The 19,100-nt window shown below is 38.8% G+C and overlaps 1 protein-coding gene across 1 annotated transcript in view; it reads left to right on the forward strand.

The window, feature by feature from the left end:
- Positions 1-18,779, forward strand: part of Cntn5 (contactin 5) — a 1,188,481-nt gene extending 1,169,702 nt beyond the window's left edge. Inside the window, exons 24-25 of the mRNA XM_087905876.1 lie at positions 6,742-6,910; positions 18,274-18,779. Coding sequence (XP_087762002.1) covers positions 6,742-6,910; positions 18,274-18,374 — 270 coding nt within the window. The 3' untranslated portion in view covers positions 18,375-18,779. The remainder of the gene's footprint in view (positions 1-6,741; positions 6,911-18,273) is intronic.
- The last annotated feature ends 321 nt before the right edge of the window (positions 18,780-19,100 follow it).

A 19,100-nucleotide genomic window follows, 5' to 3' on the forward strand; every position in this document is an offset into this window, starting at 1 on the left:
AATGGTTTGATCTTTCCACATCAGTTATCAACCAGGAGAATCCCCCCATCAACATGTCCATAGGCCAACTCAATCTTGATAATCCCTTATTGAGACTCTCTTCCCGGGTGATTCTGGTTGTGTCAAATTAGCAATGAAATTAACCAGCATGCCAGTGACACTGAACTCTTGTCACTTCAGCCTACTGTGCCTGCCATTGCTCCACCCCTATACTCTATATGTGGTTTCTCAACAATAGGCAAGAACACTCATCCTCAACACCCTTAGGGGAGCTGAATAAATTCATTCAATTCATTCAAAATATTTTCAATCCATCCAGAAATATCTCATGCAATTATTCATCTATGGGTCTTACAAAACAACATGTGTTTTTTTCAGCATGACTTTCCCATGTGTTGTGATATGACAGACAGAGATCATTGGCTTCTAAATCAGACAGACTACAGTTCAAATCCTACTTGCATAATTTTGAACATGTTTCTTAACCTCCCTGAGTTCCATTTTTTTATTCAGTCAAAACTGGTAAAAAATGGAATTAGCAATATATGTGTTACAGCATTATTTTAAGAATTAGATAATTTGCACAAAATAATTTTATGTTTAGGCAGCATATATTGAAAAATTGATGCTTTTATTTTTCTATTGAGGAGATTACCCGACTAGGTGAGAAACATAAAATATGTTAACAAAGAAAACTAAAAATTCCTGTTTTCTCACGGTAAAGACCACACACATCTCTTTGGAATACCTTCTTGCTTGGTAGAGCCTCCAACATAGCTTATCTTAGTTGTATAAACACACAAAAGCAGGTCTGCATTGCAAGATATTATTTTCGTTTTTGTTTTCTTGAAGGAGTTCCACAACCTTATCCCTGAGACAGAAGAGCTGCCTAAATGAGGCTACCAATGGCATAGAGAGCCGGCCCTCCTCACCCACTTATCTGCTACTGTAACTAGAACCTCTGCTAGTGGGATGGTGCTTTGGATAACTGTGGATGCAAAGGGTCCCTTGATAAGAAGGCTTCACAGTGTTCCGGGGTCTTAGTGCAGGGTTCTCCTGACACAGGCACCATGAAACAGGAATGGTCTCTCTAGCTAGAGACCACAGGTGAGAATATAAACAAGAGGCGTAACCCAGAGAACACACACTTGAAATGTGGTTCTGAGGAGTAATGCAGTCTAGGCAACGGTCTCTGGGCAGTGATTAGACATCTATCCATGTCATTATAGGGAAGTGCATGCACACTTAACTGTCATTCAGGTGGGGTGGGGAGCATCAACTCCTAGCTTATTCCAACTGGATTCCAGAAATCCTGCTGCCAGGTCAAGAGTGACACCAGTATCTTGGCACACTACCTACCTCTCCATACTCATGGAAGATCTACAGAATAAAACAGAGCACAGCAGACATTTCTTTTTCCATGTGGTCACGTAGGCCATTCTGATCTAGTAAAGCAGAAGCTGCTCCTGGGTGTTCTTGGAAAATTCAAAACAGAGGTACCTTGTTATTCAAAGAAGTTGAGAGAAGGTATGCTTTTGCTTGTACAACGTTCTCCTCCTCCCAAGAGAAGATGCCCACTCAGAAAAGACACAGGTTGTCAGAAAGAATTCAAGACAAGAGCCCCGGGCTGCAAACCAGGAGGCAAATGTTTACAGTGTCCAACCTATACCTGAAAGATCTTTTCTAGATTAAAATTCTCTTTCCTGTGTTTCCTCTCTCTACCTTCCCATCCCATTCAAGCTAGGAAGAGTAGGCATGAATTAGGTGAGAGGTTACTGATTATCAAATGGTCTTTTCATGTACCTGGAGATTTTCCTTTGCATATGACAGTTTAGTGGTCAGCTAAAACCTTCTCCCACCTGGGAGTTATGTACACCAAGAGTTACTTCACATCTGATGCAAATGGGAACACTCACACCCACACTTCTCCATTTCTTCAGGAGTTTATGAGTCAATGAATATGACACTCTATAGCTTCAATTCCCTATATTTTTACAGTCTTTCTTTCATTTTATATTCATTCCAAAATAGAAAAAAAAACTCTACCTCTTTCCTGTTTGACAGTGTAAAGCCTCATAGAATGGTGTACTTACTCAGGAAAAGTACACAGTGTCATTATGCCATCTGCATTTGATTATATTCAATATTATTTAGAACAAAGTCTCTTTTTTAAAACATAAAATAGAAATAACTCAGGTATTATATAGATGGAGACTTTTGTTGAAGAGATGGGTGTGGCACTTAGATTCCTATTGTAATAAAGATCAAGATTTTAGCATCTTGCTAAGGAAAGTGTTCCCTTTGGCTTACACACCCATATCATAGTCTGTCATTGAAGAGAGCCAGGGCAGGGACTCAGAGAAGAAGCCAGGAGGCAGGAAGTGAGTCAGACCCATCCACAGAAATAAGCAGCTTTCTGGTTTGTCCCTCGGTGCCTGCTCAGTTTCCCTTTTTATGTAGCCGAGGACAACCTGCCCAGAGGTGGAACTTTCCAGATCAGGGTAAGTCCTCCTGTATCAACTGTCAAACAAAGAAATGTCCCATTGACTTGCTTATGGTTCACTCTAATGTAGTCACCTTCTCAAGTGAGGTTCTCTCCTCAACTATAGCCTGTATCAAGTTGACAGAAAGAAATGGTACAGCATGTGAGGAAGGAGGGAGTGCCCACAAGTGTCAGCAAGAAACGACTTCTAAAGTTCTGTTACTTATGCCACAGTCAGTTGTACTTACAAACTTGCCTTTTAAAAAGTTTCTGGAAGTTTCTCTTTGCTTTTGAAACAGTCTTGTTAAGCATCCTACACTGATCTTGTTTCGTCCACCTAATCCAACTCCTAATGTTCACAACCTCCCAACTACTGGACACAGGCGTGCATGGCTGTGCTCAGCGGCTCATCTCCCTGACGTGTGTCTTGCTTCATCTACCTTCTTATCACTGGGGCTTCAGAATGCTTAACCCATATCGTTGGTCCCATCAACTTTTCCCAAGGTACAAAGCTGAGAAATGGCCTTCCCCTTGACAGGATGCCAGCTTCTCAGGGGCATCTGTAGGCATCATCAACACATTTTCATTGTATTATCTGCATACTGACCTAATAATACTGTGTATTTAGAAAACAGCCATTTCCTTTCAAGGATAGCAGTACCAGGCTGGCAAAATGGGGCAGCAGCAAAAGGGCCTGTGGTCAATACTATTAACCTCAGTTTTACCCCTGGGACCCACAGACTGGAAGGAAAGAATCAACTTGTCAGGTTGACATCTGATCTCCACGTGTGTGCCAAATGTGCCTACAAGTACACACACACACACACACACACACACACACACACACACGTGGACAATAAATAAATGAAATGCAATCAGTTTTTAAAACAGTAACAATACCAATTAAAATTTTATTAGAATCCATTTATTTGGACAATCTAATACTCTTGTTTGTTTCTTAATGAGAATTTGAAACTCATTCTGACATTATAGTAGGCAATGTGTTTTATGAATAAAGATAGCTGTCAGTGTAACTGCCAATCTAGAAATGCCCAGATTGTTGAAGAACTCCCTAGCCTCCTCAGTATCAGTAACTAGTTTTGCCATGTCTTTATAATTCTTTAGTCTTTTTACATTTCTAAATCAGGTCTTCCAGCTGGACCAAGATGTTCCAAAGTGCTGAAGATTAGCCATTGGTTTAGTTGACCTTTTATTCAGCAGACGTCTTTACTGGTGTGTATTACTTCTTCGTACGCACCAATAAAAGCCACACTTAATCTCAGACTCTTTCTGAAGCTACTAGCTGATTTTTAATGTATTTTTGCTGTTTCTACCTTCTGTTCCTAAATATCACCCTGACTCACAAGTTTTCCTCCATCTCTATACTTTATAGCAATGTGAGATATGCATTCTTGGCTGCATTTTTCACTGTCATAAAAGTTGTAATATATTGAACAACATTAATTGTGTCTTCAGAAATAGTCACTCCTCTGCTGTTCCTTACCAAGCTACATACATTTCCATTCTCATAAATTTGATTTCTAATTACTACATGCAGATGATAAGATTGTAATTCATAACTATGTTAAAGTCAAAATCAGAATAATGAATTTTGACAAATTTGTGATTTTTGAGCCTAAAGAAACCCCTGTAGACATCTCCCAGAATTCACCAAATCTAAGCAATCATTCTGTGCATTGCTGTTCTCCCACTAGAGCACACTCCACCCTTGGTTGTACTGCATATTTATCTCTGTCCTTAGATTGCGTCAAGAAGCTAAGCACCTATGGTTTCTCTGACGGATATGACCCAAGTATGATGCTGGGTCAGATAAGGACATAGAAATGTGCACATAATTTTGAATGTCTATTCAAGCTATGTTATCTTTTTCCAGAAAGAATTTAAGTACATAGAACTATAGAGCATTACATACGCAGACAGACAGTTTCCTACAGACCCAGACACAAATTGATATCTGAGAATGGGTGGAATGTGTGTAACATGACAGCAAAGAAAGAATCACGTCACTTCATACATCAGCATATAAAATACTCCGTTGGAGCTGGCTGTGGTGGCATATGCATTAATTTCAGAACCTTGAGGAGGAGGCAGGCAGAACTCTGTGAGTTCAAGATCATCCAGTTTACATAGTGAGTCCCAGGCTAACATAGGCTAAATAGTGAGACCCTGACTCAAAAAACCAAATCAATCATAAAATGCTGCTTTGAGATCTGAGAGGTGATTCAGTCAGTAAAGTGCCACACAAACGTGGGGACCTCAGTTAGATTCTGAGAACCCACTGAAAAAGCTTGACATCTGAGGAGGTGGGCCTTGGGTCAAGCAGCCCATCTGAATATGTGAGCCTGTGGTCCTGGTGAAATTCTGTGTCTCAAAAACATGGTGGATGGCTCTTGAGAAATAACAGCCCCAGGCTGGCCTCTGGGTTCTGCACTCACAGACACACAAACCTGCACATCTCCCACCCACAATTCTGCTTTTCTGGGGTTTACATTGCTGCGTGCAAGTTAGTTCACACCCAAAACTTGTTTTCTATGTGAACACTGTGGTGCGTGTGTGCGTGCGTGCGTGCATATGTGTGTGTGTGTGTGTGTGTGTGTGTGTGTGTGTGAGAGAGAGAGAGAGAGAGAGAGAGAGAGAGAGAGTAATTTATCTTGCTTCAAGCACATGAAATTAAAACACCATTCCACTGGCAGGCAAAAATAGTAGTAATAGGAATGACTTTCTCTTACTAAGCTTGTAGGCACCAGGACTCATGCTCAATTCTTTTCATACACTCTTGCCCCTTTAGTTCTCTTAACAAAATCATGAAATAGGAGGTACTATTTCCACAAACAAAAGAGTGGATTCAGGTTAGGAAAGGTAAGTAATTTACTCAGTCAGGAAGCTGTGGGCGATTGGCTTGGTTTGGTTTCAAAGAAGATTGTTTTGAACCCACATTTGCATAATGACTGAGCCTGTGCTAGTCCCATTAGGCAAAGGAATCATAACACCAATAATTATGAAAATGAATAAAAACAATGAAAATAAGTAAAAATGAACTTAATGTATCTTAGCTGCCGTTGTGTGGCTGTTATACCCCTCCAATTATACTAAACTATTATCGGAGGCAAAAGCATAAGAAAAGCAATGCATAGCAGATAGTTAGAAAGTGATCAATGCACTAATACCAGCCTCTAAGGAAATTCCTAAACTAACTAGCCACAACCTTCTATAATGATCTCCCAGCTTCTGCAGCCTTGGTTGTGCAGCAGCCCAGATAATACTGTGTGCAGATTTGTGTATCTGTTCTCCATGCCATATTTTTAATTATGCAATTATGGACACATGTTGAAAAATGTCAACTCTGAAACCCACTGTCATCCAAACACAAGTCTATGAATTCAGATAAGATGGAAAATGAAGTTTTGACTCTGATTGTCACTTATTCAATGGTTTTATTTTAAATGTTCTCCTTTATACCTTTCCATTCGAGGAGCTTCTGAGCCATTCTATGCACTGTAGTACCTCCAGTCACGCATCATGTTATAATACACGTCACCCCCAATTGCACTGATAACCATGTCTCAGATATTCGAGGATGTGTTGTGGACCTGGGGAACATGAGTTTGTGTTCCGTATATCACCCTTTTCGAGGACCAGGCTCCAACTTTTACTCATGACTGGCTTCCTATCTGCTTCTATAATCTTATTTCTCTTGCTCTTGTGTTTCATGTGTTCTGTCCATTGCATGGATACCATAGTTTCTTACTATTTAAGAGGTTTGGAATTTGTTTTTTTTTTCTTTTCTATTTTTATTCTTCTCTATTTTCATATCTGAAAATCTTCATCTGGTAAGTTCTGTATTTATTTTCGAATATTTTTTTTGAGACAGAGTTTGTCAAAGTAGCTCAGGATGGTTTTAAACTAAGGACAATCTTTCTGCAGCGCTCTCAAGTACTCAGCTTACTGGTGTGAAACACCATCTCTGCTTCCAGTTTCCCTTCAAACACTTAGCTTAGGCACTGCCTCTTCTATAAAGTCTTCCCTTAGTCTCTAGACAGGTCACGTTCCCTTTCTACATTGCTATTGCCCCATAGACTCTTCCATCACAGTGTGTTATGACTGCAGCACATTTGCTTATGTAACAAAGCTGTGGAGCCCTGTGCCTAGCTCAGAGTGCAATATGTAGTTGGCAGTCAATAAACATTTGCAATATTCAATTGAATAACAAATAATTCAAGTCTCTATTATTGTTACAGGTTTTTTATAGGCAAGAGGGTCACAGTAAAGTTCAGGTTATTGAAACTCAGAAACCTCAAGCTGTAGTACCTCTCCCTGAGGCTGGAGTCTACATTATTGAAGTTCGAGCATACAGTGAAGGAGGGGACGGAACAGCTAGCACCCAAATTAGGGTGCCTTCATATTCAGGTAAGTCTGACACAGCAGGCTCAATCTGATGGATTTCACCAATGCAGTATGGTCTAAATCTACTGGACATTGAAAAATGTATGACAGAATTCAGAAATGTTTGAGGGGTTTCTCTTTCTTGAATTCCATACCATTCTGCAATTAGCATAAATAATACCTACAACCTAGAAGGCAGGTGATATTTACATCAGAATGTACTTCTTATAAAATTATTTGCCTGTCCTGGGCTAAGCAGTACCTGGCCACTTGTGTTTGAAAGTGTGTTTATACAGATACTAGGTTTTTACATACCTGCTTCTCTGTTATCATGATCGTCCTATAAAATAAGAGTGAACTTATAGGAAGTATTTTAATATTAAAAATAAATATTTATTGGCTTCTAAACCAATGACATATTGTTATTGTCATTTTTATTATTAACATTTAATTGTTGATTGCATATATTACTTATTGGGCAGCAGTTCCCAACTTCAAAGTACACACCTAGTGATATCGTAGAAGGCTCTGCATGTGGCTTACCTTATTAATATACTCGTCATATAGAGCCAGACCAGAGGCACTGTTTGCGGCTCTATTTTGATATTATAAAATGAGATTGATTGCACGTATAGCTGAGCAAAGGACAACCCTGAATCTTAAGGAAAAACTTGACACAGCACTTGATTAACCCTAATTTGTAAATGAAAGCTTCTATAACTACAGAGCATGACTGATAAGAGCCTCGCATCCAGCTCAGCATCAGTTTCTCCTTTTGAAAAGCTGTATTGAAGATCTGTTTTAAAAAGAAAAATTTTTTTCTTATATATATATTTCTTATATATATTAAGGTTGAATATAAGCAGAATGCATTGTGTGTGTGCATGAAATTACTAGACCAAGAATAAAAATGTTGCACTTAAAAAAAATGAAATGCCTTATATTTAGAGGCCATCCATTGGAGTGTTAAGGGAAAGGGCACAGCAGGTCTTCAGTAATCCTCTCAAATCACCTGAAATCACTGAGGGAAGATCCAGACTGAGAGATGAGAGACAGAGAGATGGATGATTGATAGATAGAGATAGATGACAGAAGGCTGCATGAGTGAAATAAGTAACAAATAGTTGTGCAAAAACGATAAAAATATCCACTACTCTGAATATATGTAGTCAAAAGTTACTTTAAGATGAAAAAAAACACACACAGCCATGTGCGGTGGTGCACACTTTTAGTCCTAGCCCTCAGGAGACAGAGGCAGGCAGATCCCTGAGTTCAAGGTCAGACTGACTGGTCTACAATCCAGAAGAGCCAGGCCTGCACGGAGAAACTTTATCTCAAAAAATTAAAACAAAACAGCAAACCATAAAATAAAAGACGTTTATAAAATGGGGGGTGTCTTTCTTTCTTGGATAACTACATGAAAAGGTCTAAGAATTAACATACCTTGAAATCACACAAAAAGTTTTCTTTGAAATTTAAAAGATTAAAAAGCCTCCTTTTCAATATTGGTAAGCTTCTCTTAACAACATTGCAAGTATTTTCTGACCTTCATCCTGTTCCTGATATCCTGATATTACAAAAGATGTTTTCCAATTTAGGTCTTCTTGCTGTGTGTGTGTGTGTGTGTGTGTGTGTGTGTGTGTACACAGACACATCTGTGCATGCTTCTATGTGTCTGTGCATGTCTATGTGTATATTTATGCGTATGTGTATATTTTGGTATGTGCATGTGTGTGTGCACATGTAGAAGACCAAGGCTGATGTCCAGTGTCTTCCTCTACTGCTCTCTGTGTCAGTCAGAGCTCTATTTCCATGAAAAGACACAATGACCATGGCTATTCTTATAAAAGAACCCCCTTAATTGGGACTTGCTTACAGTTTTAGAAGTTTAGTTCATTATCATCATGGCAGGGAGCATGGTGGTACACAGGCAGACATGTTGCTAGAGAAGTTGAGAGTTCTATATCCAAATCCACAGGCAGCAGCAAGAGAGAGAGACAAATGTGGGCTTGGGCCCTTGAAACATCAAAGCCAACCTCCAGTGACACACTTCCCAATAAGACCGTACCTACTCCAACAAGGTGCCACCTCCTAACCACTTCAAAAGTGCCACATTCTTGCAACCAGGCATTCAAATCTATGAGCATATGGGGGCCCTTCTTATTCAAACTGCCACACACCACACTCTCCAACTTTTCTATGTATTTTTGAGAATTTCATACGTATAAGAAACATATATATGAAATATATATGTATATTCAAGGTTTTTTTCACATCCAGCTCCCCCTCTCCCTTTTCTAACTCCTCCCTTAGCCTACACATCTAGTTTTCCAACCCAACTTTAGGTGCTCTTTTCAAAATTCACTGAGTCTACTTAGTGCTGCAAGGTTATACGCAGGTATGAGACATTCTATAGAAGAGTGGGGAGGCTTATCAGGGATCACATCTCTGAAGAAATTAGACTCTCACTCAGCCAATAGCGATCATGGCAGAAGACTGGGAAGAAGATTGGAAGGGCCAAACTGTGGATAATCATTGAAAAACAATGCATTCCACACATGACAGCATCTTTACTCACATGAACTCCACCTTTCTTTTGAAGACAGGGTTTATCACCTCATCTAGAGTTTGCTCTATTGGCCATATTGGTTCATCACTGCTTCCCACAGAGTTCCACAGCATTCACCTCTATAGCCACACAGGTTAGAAATGACAGATGCATCCTGCCATAAGTATGATTTCATATATGTGCTAGAGATATGAACTTAGTACCTCATGCTTGTGTTCCAATATATTCACCATCTGGGTCATTCATCATCCAACATAGCGTCTTTTGAGTTAAGAATTTTATTATGCCAGGTCTGAGAAGTTCCTTTTCACTCAAATACAGATTCTGTTGAGTCATTTGAACAATTTGGAAATATTTATACAGATTTGTTTTTCACATTTATATTTTAATTAACTTGTAATATCTATGAAATAACAATTTTTGTCTTCTTTTTTTTATTAAAAATTTCCACCTTCTCCCCACCTCTCATTTCCCTTCTCTTTCCTCCCACCCACTCCCTCTCCAGTCCTAAGAGCAGTCAGGGTTCCCTGCCCCATGGGAAGTCCAAGGTCCTCCCCCCTCCATCCAGGTCTAGGAACGTGAGCATCCAAACAAACCATGCTCCCACAAAGCCAGTCCATGTAGTAGAATCAAAACCCAGTGCCATTTGTCCTTGGCTTCTCAGTACACATTCAGAGAGTCTGGTTTAATGAGATGCTCCATCAGTCCCAGTCCAGCTGGCCTTGGTGAGCTCCCATTAGATTAGTCCCACCATCTCAGTGGGTGGACGCACCCCTCATGGTCCTGACTTCCTTGCTCATGTTCTCCCTCCTTCTGCTCCTCATATTGACCTTGGGAGCTCAGTCCAGTGCTCCAATGTGGGTCTCTGTCTCTATCTCCATCCATCGCCAGATGAAGGTTCTATGATGATATGCAAGATATTCATCAGTGAGGCTATGGGACAAGGCCAGTTCAGGCACCCTCTCCTCTGCTGCCCAAGGAACAAGCAGGGGACCTCTCCTTGGACCTGGGAACCCCTCTAGAGTCCAGTCTCTTGCCAACCCTAAAATGGTTCCCTTAATTAAAATATCTACTTCGCTGTTCCCATATCCACCCTTCCTCCATCCTAACAATAGCATTCCCCCAAGCTCTCCCAATCCTCCCCTTCTCCCTTCTCCCTTCTCTCTCCCCATCTCCCCTTACACCCACCCACGTGCACCCAACTTTTGCCTGGCAATCTTGTCTACTTTCAATATCAAGGAGGATAACTATATAATTTTTGGGGGGTTCACCTTCTTATATAGCTTCTCTAGTATACGAATTATAGGCTCAATGTCCTTTATTTATGGCTAGAATCCACTTATGAGTGAGTACATACCATATTTATCTTTTTGGGTCTAAGTTATCTCACTCAGTAAAGTGTTTTCTATTTCCATCCATTTGCATGCAAAATTCAAGATGTCATTGTTTTTTACTGCTGGGTAAAACTCTTAAGTATATATGTGCCACACCTTCTTTATCCATTCTTCTATTGAGGGGCACCTAGGTTGTTTCCAGGTTCTGGCTATTACAAATAGTGCTGCTATAAACATAGCTGAACAAATGCTTTTGTAATATGATTGGGCGTCTCTTGGGTATAGTCCCAAGAGTGGAATTGCTGGGTCCTGAGATAGGTTGACTCCCAGTTTCCTGAGAAATCGCCACACTGATTTCCAAAGTGGTTGCACAAGTTTCCATTCCCACCAACAATGGATGAGTGTTCCCCTCACTCCACATCCTCTCCAGCATAGGCTATCATTGGTGTTTTTGCTTTTAGCTATTCTGACAGCTGTAAGATGGTATCTCAAAGTTGTTTTGATTTGCTTTTCCCTAATCGCTAAGGAGGTTGAGCATGACTTTAAGTGTCTTTTGGCCATTCGAAGTTCTTCTGTTGAGAATTCTTTGTTCAGTTCAGTACCCCATTTTTTTTAAATTGGGTTAATTAGAGTTTTAATGTCTAGTTTCTTGAGTTATTTATATATTTTGGAGATTAGACCTTTGTCTGATGCTGAGTTGGTGAAGATCTTCTCCCAATCAGTAGGTTGCCTTTTTGTCTTAATGACAGTGTCCTTTGCTTTACAGAAGCTTCTCAGTTTCAGGAGGTCCCATTTATTCATTGTTGCTCTTATTGTCTGTGCTGTTGGATTCTACATAGGAAGTGGTCTCTTGTGCCCATGTGTTGTAGACTACTTTCTACTTTCTCTTCTATCAGGTTCAGTGTGGTCAGATTTATATTGAGGTCTTTAATCCATTTGGACTTGATTTTGTGCATGGTGATAGATATGGATTTATTTTCATTCTTCTACAGGTTGATATCCAGTTATGCCGGCACCATTTGTTAAAGATGCTTTCCTTCTTTCATTGCATAATTTTAGCTCCTTTGTCAAAAGTCAGGTGATCATAGGTTTGTGGCTTAATATCTGGGTCTTAGATTTGATTTCATTGGTCAACATCTCTGTTTTTGTGCCAATACCAAGCAGTTTTCATTACTGTAGCTCTGTAATAGTGTTTGAAGTCAGGGATGGTTATACCTCCAGAAGTTGCTTTATTGTATAGGATTGTTTTGGTTATCCTGGGTTTTTTGTTTTTCCATATAAAGTTGATTATTGTTCTCTCAAGGTCTATGAAGAATTTTGTTGGGATTTTGATGGGGATTGCATTGAATCTAGAGATTGCCTTTGGTAGAATTGCCATTTTTACTATGTTGATCCTCCCGATCCAAGAGCATGGGAGATCCTTCCATTTTCTGGTATCCTCTTCAATTTCTTTCTTCAAAGTCTTAAAGTTCTTGTCAAATAGATCTTTCACATCCTTGGTTATAGTAACCCCAAGATACTTTATGCTATTTGTAGCTATCTTGAAAGGTGATGTTTCTCTGATTTCCCTCTCTGCTTCTTTGTTCTTTGTGTATAGGAGGGCAACTGATTTTTTGGAGTTGATCTTGTATCCTGCCACATTACTAAAGGTGTTTACCAGCTGTAGGAGTTCTTTGGTAGAGTTTTTGGGGTTGCTTATGTACACTATCATATCATCTGCAAATAATGAAAGTTTGACTTCTTCCTTTCCAATTCAAATCCCCTTAATCTCCTTATACTGTCTTATTGCTATTACTAGAACTTCAAGCACTATATTGAAGAGGTATGGAGAGAATGGACAGCATTGTCTTGTTCCTGATTTTAGTTGGAGGGCTTTGAGTTTCTCTCCAGCTGTCGCCTTGCTGTATATTGCCTTTTTATTTTACTTAGAAATGAACCCTGTATCCCTAATCTCTCCAAGACCTTTATCATAAAGGGGTGTTGAATTTTGTCAAATGCTTTCTCAGCATCTAATGAAATGAGCATATGGGTTTTTTTTTCCTTCAGTTTATTTACATGATGGATTACATTGATAGATTTTCATATGTTGAACCAGCCCTGCCTCTCTGGAATGAAGCCTACTTGATCATAATGTATAATTTTTTGGATGTGTTCTTGGATTCGGTTTGCCAGTATTTTATTGAGAATTTTTGCATCGATTTTCATGAGTAAGATTGATCTGTAATTCTCTTTCTTGGTTAAGTCTTTGTGTGCTTTTGGTATCAGGGTAACTGTAGTTTCATAAAAGGAGTTAGGCAATGACTCTTCTGTTTCTATTTTGTGAAACACATTAAGGAGTATAGGTACTAGCTCTTCTTGAAAGTTTTGGTAGAATTCTGCATTGAAACCATCTGGTCCAGGGATTTTTTTGGTAGGGAGGTTTCTGATGACAGCTTCTATTTCCTCGCGAATTACAGGCCTATTTAAACTGCTCACCTGGTCTTGACTTAATTTTGGTATATGGTATTTATCTAAAAAAGTGTCCATTTCTTTCACATTTTACAATTTTGTGGCATACAGGCTTTTGTAGTAAGATCTAATGATTCTCTGAATTTCCTCTGTGTCTGTGGTTATGTCCCCCTTTTCATTTCTGATCTTGTTAATTTGCATGTTCTCTCTCTGCCATTTTATTAGTTTGGATAAGGGTTTGTCAAATCTTGTTGATTTTCTCCAGGAACCAGCTTTTTGTTTTATTGATTCTTTGTATTGTTTTCTGTGTTTCAATTTTGTTGATTTCAGCCCTCAGTTTGATTATTTCCTGTCTTCTACTCCTTCTGGGTGAATCAGCTTCTTTTTTTTCTAGAGCTTTCAGGTGTGCTGTTAAGTCTCTAATGTGTGCTTTCTCCGTTTTCTTTATGTGGGCACTTATTGCTATGAACTTTCCTGTAAGCACTGCTTTTATAGTGTCCCATAGGTTTGGGTATGTTTTGTTTTTATTTTTGTTGAATTCAAGGAAGACTTTAATTTCTTTCTTTATTTCTTCCTTGACCCAGGGATGGTTCAGTAGTGGACTGTTCAGTTTCCATGAGTTTGTAGGCTTTCTGGGGTTAGAATTGTTGTTGAATTGTAGCTTTATTCCATGGTGATCTTATAGTACACAGGTGATTAATACAATTTCTTTGTATCTATGGATGTTTGCTTTGTTACCAATTATGTAATCAATTTTTGAGAAGATTCCATGAGATACTGAGAAGAAGGTATATTCTTTTCTGTTTGGGTAGAATGCTCTATAGATGTCTGTTAAGTCCATTTGGTTCATTACATCTGATAGTTCTCTTATTTCTCTGTTAAGTTTCTGTCTGGTTGACCTGTCCATTGGTGAGAGAGGAGTGTTGAAATCACCCACTATTAGAGTGTGGGGTTTGATGTATGCTTTGAGTTCTAGTAATGTTTCTTTTACATATATGGGTGCTTTTATATTGGGGCATAGATATTCAGGATTGAGACTTCCTCCTGAAAACTATTGCTGTTATGAGTATAAAGTGTCCATTTCCATCTCTTCTGATTGATTTTTAGTTTGAAATCAATTTTGTTAGATATTAGTATAGCCACACCCGCTTGTTTCTTTGGACCATTTGATTGGAAAACCTTTTCCCAACCCTTTACTCTGAGGTAGTATCTGTATATGAGGTTGAGGTGTATTCTTGTAAGCAGCAGAATGTTGGATCCTGATTTCATATCCACGCTCTTAACCTGTGCCCTTTTATAGGTGAATTGAGTCCATTGATATTAAGTGATAATAATGACCAGTGGTTGTTAACTCTGGTTATTTTTTTATGGTGGAAGTGTTTGTGTGTTTCCTTTCTTTGAGTTGTACTGGTGGAGGGTTGTCAGAAGCTTGTGTTATTATGGGTGTTGTTGACTTCCTTGGTTTGTGATTTTCCTTCTAGTATTTTCTGTAAGGCTGGGTTTGTGGCAACGTATTGTTTAAATCTGTTTTTGTCCTGGAATATCTTGTTTTCTCCATTGATAGTGAATGAAAGCCTTGCTGGATATAGTAGTCTGAGCTTGCATCCATGGTCTCTTAGTGTCTGCAGCACATCTATCCAAGATCTTCTGACTTTCATGGTTTCCATTGAGAAGTCAAGTGTAATTCTGATAGGTTTCCCTTTATATGTCACTTGACCTTTTTCCCTTGCAACTATTAATATTCTTTCTTTATTCTGTATGTTTTTTGTTTTGATTATTATATGGTGAGGGGACGCTTTTTTTTTTTATTCAGTCTATTTGGTGTTCTGTATGCTTCTTGTACCTTCATAGGAATGTCCTTCTTTAGGTTGGGAAAGTTTTCTTCTATAATTTTGTTGAATATATTTTCTAGGTCTTTGAGCTATAAATCTTCTCTTTCTTCTATTCCTATTATTCTTAGGTTTGGTCTTTTCACGGTGTCCCAGATTTCCTGGATGTTTTGTGTTAAGAATTTGTTGGATTTGTTTTGTTCTTTAATCAGTGAGTTTATTTCCTCTATATTATCTTTAGTGTCTGAGATTCTTTCTTCTATCTCTTGCATTCTGTTGGTAATACTTGTCTCTGTAGTTCCTGTTCGTTTACCCAGATTTTTCATATCCAGCCTTCCCTCAGTTTGTATTTTCTTCATTACTTCCATTTCATTTTTAAAGTCTTGCACTGTTTCCATTACTTGTTTGATTGCTTTTTCTTGGTTTCATAGGGTGTCTTTGAGGGATTTATTCATTTCTTAAAACTTTTTGTTATTCTTCTCATCCATTTCTTTAAGGGAGTTTTTCACATCCTGTTTAAGGGACTCTATCACTTTCATAATGTTACATTTAAAGTCAATTTCTTCTATTTCTTCTGGAGTAGGGTGTTCAATTCTTCTTGTTTCGTGATCCCTGGTTTCTGGTGATGTCATGTTGCCTTTCAGATTGTTGGAGGAATTCTTGCAGTGGTGCCTGCCCATCTCCTCCTTCAAATGCACCCAAGAGAGTCTTGGTGTCCTGGTCCAACCTTTGCTGTGACTGACTCTCTGGGTAGATCTCCTCAGTGCAAGTGCAGGAACTGTTCCCGTCTGGATGGAACTCCTCAGCACAGAAACAGGGATGCCCTGGTAGTCCAAAGACCCCGCAGACGAAAGGGCAACCATGGGGAGGGGCAGGGTCGAGTGGAACACAGAAGATCCTGCAGCAGAGCTGAAGGTGCCCTGCATTCCCTTGAGGGGACCTTTTGGCCTGTCTGGCCAGCAGACACTCACCCCTCTGGGTGGGTCGCCTTAGTGTAGGAGAAGGAACTCTGAAATAACTATTTTTATGTTGTAGTTAATAGCATTTGGGCAATTACCAATTTCTAAATTTCAATAAAGTGAAATCTCATAATTATATCTAACTTAGTCCCATAAAACCCAACTGAGGCTTGGTTTCATTCTTATGCTGTCAAAAACAAATGCTTGAGAAGTTGAAATTGCTTCTTCAAGTAAAACAGCTGGACAGCTTCACAGATGAGGTAGATCTTACCCCCCGGTACTGATGCTTTGTGCTTGGGTTTCTCTCTTGTTTATTTGGCTGTGTTAAGTTAACATATCTAATTAGTGTGTTTGATTTAGAACGTGAGAGGAAGACTTTACTCAGCATCTTTAAAGACAGCTTTAAAGTATTGATGACAACAGGATCATCAATACTTTTAACACAGCTATTTCTAAACTAATTAAAGATATATGGGCATGCTTTAGTTATTCCACATGTGCATGCTACTGCATTGAGGTCTCTCATCTAAATTACTTTCCTTGTCATAACTCAGATGTGGCCATAAACTTTACAATCAATACATTTTTCATAATAAGAATTACTCAAAATGCTCCAAAATTTTAATGATCTTTATTATTGCATTAGTAACAAACACTGACAAACAAATGAAGACTTTCCTTCTATGTGGGTGTGGACACGTGGATGTTTGCACATGTGGTTGATCAGTAAAGTTATTCTTTTGCACTGAAATATGTTGGGAATAAATTAAAGTTCACTATCTCTTATAGCAACAAAAACACTCCGTTTTGTCATTGCGTTCATCTGACTAGCAAAACTAGCTTGTAAGAAGATATTAAGATTTAGGTAATTGTTTGAATTCTTATTCTTATGTTTATACCCAGAGTCAGTCACTGTGATAATTTTTGTCAACTAAATATATTATTGAGTCACTTGGAAAGATAGTGTTAATGAAGACTTGCTGTCCTGTAAGTATGTCTGTGGCGGACTGTCATGGTTGCAATGATTGGTGTGGAAAGACTCAGCCTATTGGGTGCAACAGCAGCATATCTTAGATGGAGATCCTGGACTCTGTAGGAGAGGCATGATGTGACAAGTAGGCACACTGCACTTACTTGGTTCTTAACTGTGAATGTGGTATGGTAGCTGTATCGGGTTGCTGCCACCTTGACTTCTCTGCAACAGTGACCTGTAGCCTAGCCATGTAAGCCAAAACAAATAAAACCATTTCTTCCCTAAATTGCCTTTTGTCAGAGTGATTTTATCACAGCAACAAGAACGGAAACTAAGACACTGTTTTGAGACACAATCCAGGAGAGCATCTGGACCTACAAATTGCCAGCTCAGTATCTAAACCACATTCATCGTCTTTTGTTTTCTTTATATTTTCATTTGTAGGTTATAATATAAGTACATTTCTCCCTTACCTTTATTCCCTCCAGACCTTCCCTTATACCCCTCCTTGTTCTCCTTCAAATTCATGGACTCTTTTTTCTCACTAATTGTTAAGCCATACCTTTTCTCATCTGCAACAGGAAGACCACATAGGAATGATACAAGGATCAAGGAAGATAGTATATATTAAGGACTTTTTACCATGCTTGTCATACAAGGAGTAGTTATGTCAACGACTCTGATATTTCAGTACTCTTCTTGCTTGCAGAACCATTCCTAAAGTTACTGTCTTAAAATGGTTCTTAGTTTATGAGCATATGGTGCTTTCAAACCACTGTAGATCAATCAACTAAGACCACTTAGTACAATTCATTAAATTGCATATGATGATTTGATTTCACAAAAGAACTTCCCCTAAATGTAAGAATGCTAGATATGTTTGCCTTTTGCCAACTTTGAAATGAGGATATAAACAATCAAACACATAAATATAAAAATTATTAAATTTTGTTATTTATGGAATATTATGAATTCTTGTCACATCACACTTTTCCTAATTATTTTTGTTTCAGTTATTGAATTGTTGATGCTGTACAACAATAATTTCATTCCCATACTTTGACCTTAAAATACTTCCTACCTGTGCACCTCTAGTGGAAATCACCCATTCTCACTGTTAGATTTATTTGTTAGAAATGGTTCAGCTTTTCGGCACATTTTGCAGACCTCCTTTTGGGGACAGAGACTTCAGAAGAATGATGCCTGGGACAGAAGACCAACCTAAGAATGTTTCTTAGAAACTGGCTTCATTGGAGGCTTCTCTTTTGTTCACAGGTGGGAAAATCACGAGCGCTCAGTCATCCCTGCACTCTCTCTCCATGTGGTCCTCAGTAACACTGTTCTTGGCTTTGATGCTTCCTTCCAGTTCCTGGTGAAAGCTGCTCATGGAGTTTGCTTTTCTTTGCTTTAGCTTGAGAAAGCAGCAGTGGACAGAGCGCAGAGAGAGCGGAGACCCAGGATCCTGAGAAATGCTTTGAATGTATGGGACTACAGACAGTGCACTCTCAGGAGCTGGGGGAGAATATGAGTTACCCATCAGGTTTCTCTTTGAATTTTGTAAATGGAAAGGACAGTTCTTGGTCCAATAAAAATATGCAGATTGTATGTAATGAAATTTTGTAAGCAAAGGTAATTTCTGTCAGATGTATTCTTAATTTTTTTAATATGTTGGAATTTGACTTTCTATTTGGTGACTGAATGCCATCCATTGGTTAAGAGGTGGCCTTTATCAGCCTACACAAAAGCAAATACAAATCCAAGAAGGTAACATGTTCTCAAGACTCTGAGTCTGATGTTTTCCAAAGTTCCCATGAGATCACTGCTTCAACACAAAGCCAGCAGGAAATATGAAAAATTGCTTCAGTTATTGGGGTCCATGATAGGGTAAATTCATAAAATAATTCTCAAAAACTGTGGTATGACTGGATAGCAAAATAGCAACATTTATCTACTAGGTGATTCTACATGTGCCCAGAGAGTTAGGTACTAAGGTAGGAATTTACATTAGAGGAAGTTAAATAGAAAGTGAGTCCAAATGGATTTCTTGTTTCCCATTGAGTGACATGTGACCTAATAGCAAATACAGTCCATGTTTAATGCCG

This window comes from Myodes glareolus, chromosome 4, assembly GCF_982192425.1.
Source record: "Myodes glareolus chromosome 4, mMyoGla1.1, whole genome shotgun sequence".
Taxonomy (NCBI): domain Eukaryota; kingdom Metazoa; phylum Chordata; class Mammalia; order Rodentia; family Cricetidae; genus Myodes; species Myodes glareolus.